Source organism: Bombus affinis, chromosome 13 (genome assembly GCF_024516045.1).
Source record: "Bombus affinis isolate iyBomAffi1 chromosome 13, iyBomAffi1.2, whole genome shotgun sequence".
Taxonomy (NCBI): Eukaryota; Metazoa; Arthropoda; class Insecta; order Hymenoptera; family Apidae; genus Bombus; species Bombus affinis.
In genome coordinates, this window is record NC_066356.1 from 7,453,463 (window position 1) to 7,463,432 (window position 9,970).

At 40.8% G+C, this 9,970-nt stretch overlaps 1 protein-coding gene and 2 long non-coding RNA genes across 5 annotated transcripts in view; 2 read left to right on the forward strand and 1 right to left on the reverse strand.

Moving 5' to 3' along the window:
* LOC126922972 (uncharacterized) overlaps positions 1 to 9,970 on the forward strand; it is a 299,653-nt gene that overhangs the window by 260,296 nt on the left and 29,387 nt on the right. The window lies entirely within an intron of this gene.
* On the forward strand, positions 1,040 to 9,693 carry LOC126922902 (uncharacterized). 3 transcript variants are annotated; one of them, XM_050735838.1, is made up of 6 exons: positions 1,040 to 3,645; positions 3,938 to 3,964; positions 7,053 to 7,174; positions 7,357 to 7,596; positions 7,691 to 7,927; positions 8,370 to 9,693. In XM_050735838.1, exons 1-6 carry the CDS (start codon positions 2,156 to 2,158, stop codon positions 8,462 to 8,464), a joined length of 2,211 nt encoding a protein of 736 aa, XP_050591795.1. In that variant the 5' UTR covers positions 1,040 to 2,155; the 3' UTR covers positions 8,465 to 9,693. The 3 variants fall into 3 exon arrangements, with proteins under 3 accessions (XP_050591795.1, XP_050591797.1, XP_050591796.1); XM_050735840.1 differs by having other exon boundaries at positions 7,691 to 7,923; XM_050735839.1 differs by lacking the exon at positions 3,938 to 3,964 and having other exon boundaries at positions 1,041 to 3,645.
* Positions 3,715 to 7,056, reverse strand: LOC126922963 (uncharacterized). The gene is made up of 2 exons (XR_007713003.1): positions 5,372 to 7,056; positions 3,715 to 4,548 (listed from the first exon to the last, which is right to left on the reverse strand). It is a non-coding gene; the product is annotated as an uncharacterized LOC126922963 (long non-coding RNA).

Consider the following 9,970-nt stretch of genomic DNA (forward strand, 5'->3'; position numbering starts at 1 on the left):
TGTGAAGGTGTGTGGGAGGAGAAGGAGGAGGAGGAGGTGGTGTAGTCTAGCAAAGTTTATCCTGGACGATGGCTACCTGCCAAGAGAAATCAATCATTAATAAAGAGGCTTTCTTGTTGCAACACATCTTCAACTCGCTTTAGACAAACCGAGGGATAACCGAGGATAACCTAAGATACAGAATAGAATCTAAATTTATCTTAATTCTGAGAAAGATTTAGCATGAAAATTTATTCTATATTATTCTAGCATTCTTGTTAAAAGATACATTTCTTCTGTTGCAACATACCTTCAACTTGTTACAGGGATAACCGAGGATAATCTAAGATACAAAATAGAATGTAAAATCTTAACTTTTAGCAACTTCTTTGTCGTTCTATCATTCTTATTCGGGAATATGTTGTTAGTTAACCCTACCTAGTCTGAGAATAGATATGAACGACTGTTATGAGGAATTTTAGACGCGAACCATTTCCGATAAATCTCGCCCTGGCGTACTATAACATATCAGAAATGATTTATTTCAGAAAGCAGACGGTCGCCTGGCCGATGTCTGTCCAGCAGAGAGACAGTCACAGCAGACAGGTTCAAAGAACCGAATCCTTTAACCTAATTTTCAGATTCGGTCGCGTCACCACAATTTACGTCGTCCGACGAAAAAACAAAAGATTCACGACCTTTCTAATCTTTCTCGTTTGCAGCCAAATTTATGGATTTTCACACGGATCCCGGCGACCGATTCGATCACGAGCACGGGTTTATTTTTCGTCCCGCTCTGTCTCTCCCGGTCTCTCTCAGTCTGCGCTTGTTTTTTCCCCCTTTCCTCGTTCCCGTTCTTCTTTTTGGGCCCCGTCGTCGACGTGCTTTGCCACGTATTTTCACGCACGCACGCGGAGGCTGCATTTATTAAAAGCGATACATTATGATTCAAAGATCATATCTTGGGATTCGTCTAGACGGTGGAGAGGGAGACACCCTATAAAGTCGTACGTGGCTGCCCCTGAAACAAGCAACCGAATACAAGGTGCCTTCTCGTTCATTTCTTCTCGCCTCCGAGCCACCGTTTTTCGTTTCCTTCTTTTCTCTCGCGAGCCCCTTCGTCACGCCAGTCCGCGTTCCTCTCGAACACGTGAAAACGTCTCCCTTCTCTTCCCAGACCACGAACAAATCGTTTCATCGGACGAAAATTCTTCTGAAAATGTCACATGGGGCGAATTCACGTTCCTAGATCTGCCATGATATACTGATCCTGAATCCTCGTCTGCATCTGGCGAAGAATTATTCCCAGTAGTATCGGTCTTATCGAATAGAACATTGCCATTGCCAAAAAGTGGGCCTGTGAGATACCTATCTTGATAATTCGAAAAGAGAAAGGGGCGGACAGCAGAGAGAAGAATCGTTGGAAAAAGGGAAAAATCGAGCAGACGAAGAAGAAGAAGAAAATGTGAGCGCGATAAAGCGTCACGGAGATCGAGAAAAGGCAGTCGACCGCGGGATTTGGGCGAGCGAGGGAAAGGGATTACCACACGCGCGCGGCGGGTGGAGCGAGAGGAACAGACGCACGGAGAGAAAGAGAAAGGAGACGAAGGAGAAGAAGAAAAAAGCGAGTGATCGTAGTAACACCGGCGCGTCTCCTCTCGCGGCTTCGTGCTTGTCTCGGAATTAGTGAGTAGACAGAATTATGTCCGTGAGCAGACCAGCTCGGCTCAGTTGAGACTTACTGCTCAGCCCGTGCACACGTATGCTACGAATCTTTCCTACTTACATATATACCGCGGCTTCCTGATGCGATTAGACTAGTCCGCGATCACCCGCCACAGAGTATCACGGACCAGTTTATTTAACACTTCTTCGTAACGCGGATACACTGCCAGCGTCTTCCGTCAACGTTTGTCGATCCGTTCTCTGGGTCACTCGCTACGACGAGAAGAGCCACGCGGTTTTCAGCGAACCTACCTCGTCACGACGATTGCTCACCTTTCGGGGGTTGTGAATTCCCTCACGCGATAAAAATGAAAGACTTGATTCAACGATAACAGTGGCTACATTATCGTATCAATGAACGAAGTGGTGCCATTTTCTGCCTTCGTACGATCCTGACAGAGAGAAAGGGACAAAACAAGTGAGAATTTCTCAGTCTGAGAAGAAGAGTTTGATGGTGGTCGTCATGGAATTCTCTGGGTTCTTCGTATTGTTGTTGGTCGTCTCGATTGCAAACAGTGTCTCGGGCCACCATCATCACCACAGTGTGCACGCGGACGACAAGAAGAAGGGAGATCTGATGGACCACGTGAAAAGGTACGCGGCCAGTGACAACGAGAACGTGGTGCTCTCCGAGGGCGACAAGAGCAGGAGTCTGAGGGGCGAAGAAGCTAAAGGCACCGTTCCCTTCAGCGAGAGGAGGCTGGAGAAGATGCTGGAGAAAGCTATCCTAAAAATAATCACTGGCGATCTCAGCACGGGTGACATGTTGCTATTAAAAAGCCTAAATTACAGTCTGGAGGAAGTTCTGGCGATTCGCGAGAGGGAGCTGAACAAGAAGAAAGACGAAGAACTGAGGAAAAAGGAAAATATGAAATCTTGGTCGAAGGTGTTGTACGGAGATGGGGAAAAGAAAAGTAGAAATTGGAATAAAAATTCCATGGGCCGTTCGTCTTCGAAGAAACCCGATTTTGAAAACGTTAAACGAGAAGGTAAAAAGAATCGTCACGTGGATAGGTCACCTTCTTACAAAGATTTCGACTTTGAGGCGTATAATCGACAGGCGATCCTCGATTACGAGAACTTACCCTCCAACTTAGAATTTCAGCAATCCTGGTCAGAACCCACGGTTGTCGACTACGAAGAAGCTACCAAAGCTTCCAAGGAGCAGGACGTCGCAAATAATCTTCATCGTGACTTTGACAGAGCTATGGAGCCTCACGTGGTCTTTAAGATCCGATACGATGACTCTGAGTTCGATTCCAGCTCAGGTTCCGACGAAAATAACAAAAATCATCTTAGAATGCCTAAACATCACGTTTCGATGATGAGACATACAACTTCAAAGAATACTGGCAATTCCTTTCATGCGTCCACATCGTCACCGCTCTCTTCAGCTACTGCTACTACTGTGCCTTTGGTTTATCAATTGAGCAGCACCAACATAAAGGGTAACTATCTAAACAATGATCCTATAGCAACCACACTTTCAACATCGAGTGGTGTCAGTACCACCAAGAGTACCATTTCAGATAAAATTTCGGAGGACAAAAATGGTACAGATATCATCGTTCATGTTACCAATTCTACTAATAAAATAGAAGTTTCAAAAAGTGTAGAGAAACTTAGTGAGAATAAAAGGATCAGTGAATACGAAGGACTCGAATGGGTCGAGGATGACGTTTACAGAGTTATCCCTGAATTCGTGGATTCGCTTGGTTTCGAGAATACCGAGGATAATGAGACGTCTGACTATGAAGACTCTGCTCACGATTCCCGACTAAATTGGAATCCGGAGGATAACGAAACCGATACGTTAGGGTATCTAAACGACACTCCTGATTCTGTCAAGCTCTTCATGGCCAACAATAACGTATCCGCCGGCAGCCTTCCCTTAGCCAATCTGTCGTCCTACCTGCAACTAGCCATTGCTCATCGACGAGGGTAAGTGAACTAACCAATGTGTTTTATGATTCGACGTTTTCCTAATCTATGCTTCAGTTCACTATGCTCTTGATAATTAAGATTTATTTCCATTTAATTAATTCAGTACAGATTCGATTCATGGGAGAAGATTATAAATTTCAATAATCGTAGATGACTCGATATTTTTTTCATTCATTATGTTCCTTCTTGTCTCATTCATTTTTCACATTAAATGTTGTTTATCGTGTGTCTCGCTTTGCAAAAATGTCTAATAAAAAAATCTATACAATGTGCTTTTTGTGTCTTTTAGAGGAAACCTAACCTCAAGCTTCGACAGGTAAGCTTCACCCTGATGGCACTATGATCTGATGCTTTTTGGGTAAGGGACTCGGTTTACCGAGCAAGATGGACAGATAAATTCTGTCGAACTCTTTTTGTTTTGCTCCCCCGGCCGACCGGCTGCCTTCCTTCTGGCTTGGCTTGCATAATCTAAAAATACATTCTCTCTCATCACGATTATCTCATTGCTCGTATTGCATGAGATACGATTTATTGCGATAACAACAGGAGATCTATTCTCCACAGAGGTATGTTGTGTCTGCATGAAAAGGTAACACGCATTCTTCCCTTCTTACTCTTTCCCTTCAAACCAAATCGGCAATCTTCTTTTTAATTATCGTAATGAAAGAAAAAGGCAAACGGTTTTCCAACGACGTAACCCAGACCTGTGCTCGCGAATACTTGACGACAAAGGCGTTCTCGACGAATCATTGCCCCCGCCACGTAAAAATATCTCGATGGCCCGTAAAAATACCGTGATGAAACGAAGAACCACGAAGCGCCACTGAATTTCTACGCCTCGGGCTGACCAGCGTCCGCTTCTTCAACCGCTTCGCCTCCCTTTTCCTCACTGATATTTTTCTAAACAAAAAAATCCAAAAATTAATTAGAGATCGTTCAAATTTTTAAGAAGAGTATTGACAAAATTTTACACCGAAACAAATCCAGTTACGAACGTAATCTATTTTAAAATGGTTATGTCAAGATTTCGTGATAAAATTAGTGATTCATAATATCGTTTAGAGATTTCTGGTGCCAGCGAAAAATGATTTATCGACCAGAGTGGTCGAGAAAGACAGACGAGGGAACGAAAAGCAAGCCAGGAAGGACGCGCTGTGGAAATTCCGCCGTGGTCCCTAGCTATGTTTTTAAATCGCCCTCCTTCTCCTCCACCACCTTGGCCTCTGGTGCGAAGGCGTTTCTTTTATTTTATTAAGTCTAGACGCGTAAATGCATTCGTGTCGGCACTGGCGTAGCCTGCTGAGAGTCCTCCGGTGTACCCGTCGTTCCGCTTCTTCCTCGGGACTCTACAGGGTGATCTGGACAATCCACCGATACTAGAATCCTCTTGCTCGATTTCAAAAGTTAGTCTGGTTTCAGTCGAAGGAAAAGGAACAGAGTAATCGCAGTTACTTCATCTAAAGAATTATACGTGTTACTCAACGATAACAATGTGGATTAGGGACGCAGATCAAGGGGAGAGGCTGATGTAAAGTGGTTCTATAGTATCAGACGGATTAATTTATTTCTTACAATGTCTATAGTAAAGCGGACGTGGGTTAGATCGCAACGACACAGCAGCCTTAAGTTGAGCACCCTCATAATCACCGGGTGTCTAGTCAGACTGCAGTTAGGACTGCTCTCTTATGAGGTTATGTAATACATTTTAATTTAATGCGCTGACCTTGTCTATGCGTCTCTCTTCCTATGCCGACAAAGATGATGCGAGATGCGCAACGGAGAGCGAGGAGGAAGTTTTCGTCAGTGACTCCCCACCTCACCGCCAGACGATGCAACGTGCATTTTTTGACGTCGTTAATCAGGTCGTCGTTCACCGTTTCGGGATCTAACATTTTCTTCAGCCTTCTGACCTCCGCCACCTATCAATCTTCTCGCGTTGATTTTTTTCCCCACAACAGCTTCCAAGTTTTTTCTCCTAAAAGTTATGAAACTTTTTATAATATTTTAAAGATTATTCTGTAATACAATATTCGCCTCGTTGATCGAAGACCTGTCCAGCTATACAATAAATTCTTCATAATGATAAAAATGAAAGATCCTTGAAGAAATCTTCTTGTTTAGATTTCCACGTGCCGACGCTACTTCGTGTTCGTCCGAAGGCTGTTACAAAACCGGCGTAACGTAGCCAATTTTCTTAATACGGTACTCGGGAAGGATCACTGGATTCATTCTCATGATGCAACGGCCTCCAGACACCCGAGTCCTTCCCTTTCCCAGACGGCAGACAGACGTGACACGTACGCAACGAGACGCTGTAGAATGCGTGACTTGGACGTGGCTAGATTAAGGAGCATGTCTAGAATGGAATACAACCCGTCAAGATTTCGTGGCGAGATTTCGTCCGAATACTCTCATCCTTCTAGCTCTCCGCTTCCCTAAAGGAGTTCCTGTACAAAAAAAGTGGGACAAGTTGAAACTCGTAAAAAAGAAATCTATTTTTTTCACGTTTTCTCGTGAACGTCTAACCGCACGTGGTCACCATTCCCGTAACCTGACCAGTCGATTGTTTAGGAAAACCACTTCTGGTTGTTTGTCGAGCAACAACGAGGTCGTTGACGCGCGATTGGCTGCGCTTAAAGGTCCAAGTGGGCGTCCAGTGAAGCAATCCTTGCCAGTGACGTAGATAAAAGACGCTCCTCCTTTTTTTCCTGCCGGGTTTAATGACTTAGAGCTTCCATTATGCAATCCCGTAATCTCACCTGATCGTCGATGCAAGTTCTACATAGATATACTCGAAAGTCTTCTCTTCTGTAAGTTTAATTAGTAGTTAATTAGCACTTATCGTTATCGTAATCTCAGATTATGAGATTGTTCTCTGTTCGATGAAACATCGAAAGTAAAAATTCATTTAATAGGAGATATTAAAATTCGACATATAACACAAATGCATTAACACTTCCCTGCTAGACGAGACGAATGAGGTATATACTAGTGCTCGTGTCGGCTGTCTAGTCAATGTCTAGAACGTATAATAAATATCTGTGACCCACACTATGGGCCCTATAGGTCACTGACCACCATCCATTAGTCTGCCTTGCTGCCCGGAAAGCTTACACGTATCTCCAAGTGAAAATTTTTACGTCGTCATCATCAGGCGCGGAATTCTTCGAATATTTCCGATTCTTTTATTTCACTTTACTCTCTAACTCTCAATTTCTACCCTCGATTCAATCTAAAACTTCAGTTTCTATCTACTAATAGATTTAAATTGCAAACTCTCCTTTTTTACTGTTTTATTCGAGTATTTACATTGAGAATTTGTCGGCTGCTGTGATTTTTTATTTTCCAGTTTACTTTTTATTGCTAGTTTATATCGGTTTATAAACCTTTGTTTCTGTGTGCAGCCAGGGTGAAAAGGCCATCGAGGACATCAAGACGCGGGTTCTGGCTCTCACCGGAAGATTCAACCTCAGCACCGACGCCAACCAAGTTCAACGCGAACGACTCACCATGTTTTCACCGACTTGTAAGTTACTTAACTTGTTAACAGGAATATTCCTTAACTATGTAATCGCGGATTAAAAATTTAATATAGATAAAGCAATTTCAGTTAAGTTTTCAGGGTTCGAAAATATAAATGCGATACAACCCTCGTTAATACTCTAAATATTTTTCTGGTATAAAATATGTATCGGTCTCTTCCATCAGGTCAAATTCCACGGAACACGGATCAGGATGCCTGGACGGACTCATTCTCTATGAATATGCACTTTCAATTGAATTTGACTTCCAGCGATCACGTGGTCGCCGCTAAATTAAGAATATTTAAATTACCACAAGAAAACACGACATCTTCCTCAGAAAGCACATTTGACGAAGAAGAGGAAGACGAGAAGAAGATCAGGATATCGGTCTACTATTACACGAAAACTTTGAAGAGGCATCGATGTAAGTTGTGGATTGATCTATAACATTAATTGAATAAAACTGTATTATTAACAGCGAATAATAATATTAATTGAATAAAAATTTGTATTAACAGCTAAGAAACGCCTGATGGATTCGGTAGTGACTCCTCTCACATCCAGAGGTACCCATTTGGCGTTGGATGTGAGACAAAGCCTTCGATTCTGGAGACTGAACCAACGGAATTCTCATGGAAACGGAAGTAACCATGGGCTGGTAATACAAGTTGAAGATCAAGATGGCAGGCCGCTGAAACCGGCTCTATATATTCAACAACCGTCTTGCGCGGATCAGGATTCAGATCAGAAGGCATGTGAGTGTGTGCTCTAACAATACTAACTCCGATGTGACAATTTCGATTGCCTGCTTGCATACCTGCGTGACACTTAACATCGTGTGCCATAACAGACTTGGATGCCTTAGATCATTTGAATAAGTTAAATGATTCAAACAGTCGCGATTGTTGACTATCGCGATTAATAGTTTGCGAGTTTTGCTGTATTGGCGATGCTGTGTGGTTTTTGTCGTGATTTCACGCTGGCGCGTAGCCAGTTCCATCATATTGAGACTAAATTTTTATTTCATAGATAGCTACATTTTTCATAATGTAGCAGCAAAAATATTTGTAACGCGTAATTTACTTGGAGTAGTTATTTAAATATTGTGAGACATAGCTTTAAAGATTTAGTCTTAGTATAATTAATGACATTACCTATTATGAAACATATTTACAACAGTGTCTTCTTTTTCTACAGACCAGCGAGTACCTGCACTCTTCGTACGAGCCTGTACTCGTTACGTTCGCATCGTAAATGGAAAAACGGAGACGTACGTCAACTGCAGGCATTAGAGTGGAAGAGAAAAACACTTACATGCTGTGAGAAAATAGACAATCATTCACGTTGCACTTTATCCTTGGAAAAAACAAAGATTATTTTTACGAAGACCATAGAACATAATCCTTGAACTGTTGCTCGATTCAAACACATACCAACAATAAGTGTGAAATACACTTTTGTAGAAAGAATAGTCATCATTAAGTCGCGACGTGTTTATATCGATTATCGATCGTAACTACATACTTTATAAATTCGTTAAGAAAATGGAAAAACCAATTTTTCCATTGCTATGCAATGCATATGCAATTATTCTTGCATAAATGAATGCGTTATATTCATTAATGTAATCAAGAAAATTTTAATATTTTTTATACAAGAATCATATTGACGACATTCTGGGGTTTTTTTTTATTGTTCTAAGCGCGCGCAATACAAAACGCAGACAGATGCGCCGTCACCACTGTAATTAGTTTCGTAGCAGTAACGAAGTAAAAAATGCGCGAAAATTGCATTAGTGGCGAACTGGTGAGAGAGTGAGTATAATCCCAGTAAAAGTTTTTTTATAGACTGCTTTTTAATTTAAACAAGATGTTAACTTAAAGATGGAATGCCGTGTTATTTAAGTGCAGTAGTGGTAAGTTGTATTTTATTGTTTTTTATCATTTCTTGTAATATGCGTACAGACCGTGGCTTCTACGGGAAAGACATCGAAATACCCGTTATTTTCCAAATAATATTAGAGTTAAATTTTAGTATGATTTAATGATGTACATACCAGTGAAATCGAATCAGTAGATTGATTAATATTAAATTAGATTAGATCATGTTAGATTATCAAGTAAGTTACTCTCTTGACATGTATGCATGTACACGTTGCACATGTATGTGCAAAGTAATACACGCATATACATGTCATGCCCACGACTGATGCAACCAAATGTAAGAGCTTAGACATAAATATTTATGTTTTACGTTAATTAAACAGCGCAAATCCGTGCTGGATTTCTATTACTATACTTTAGGTGGGACCATATAGAATATTACAATTTGGTACAAGCACTAAGTACTTCACTATGTTGTAATGGCCCATCTGAAAGATTATGTTACTTATTATTATATGCTGTTATTGTTTAACAAAGAAGACAACACGTTTTCACAAATCCTACATAATTCCTGTACATAATGTATATTTAATTACCTAGTTGTTCAAAAATAAATGGTTTGATGTCGAAATTTATAATGCCTTTATACTGAATGCATTTTAAGTTTGACTCCTACCTTTTATATGATGGATTGTCTTTTAGCTGTTTTATATTTTCTTTTTAATGAAAAAAGGTATTTTTTAACAAATAGAGCTTTTTGAAATTATATAATGTTCCAGTGTATAAACTATTAAACTCTGTGTATTAGCTTATTTCTTTATTAAAAGAAAATATTAACTTTATGTTAATTTGTATAAGTTGTTTACTGAAAATACTATTTTCTTTCAATTATCTTTATGTTATATCTATTATATT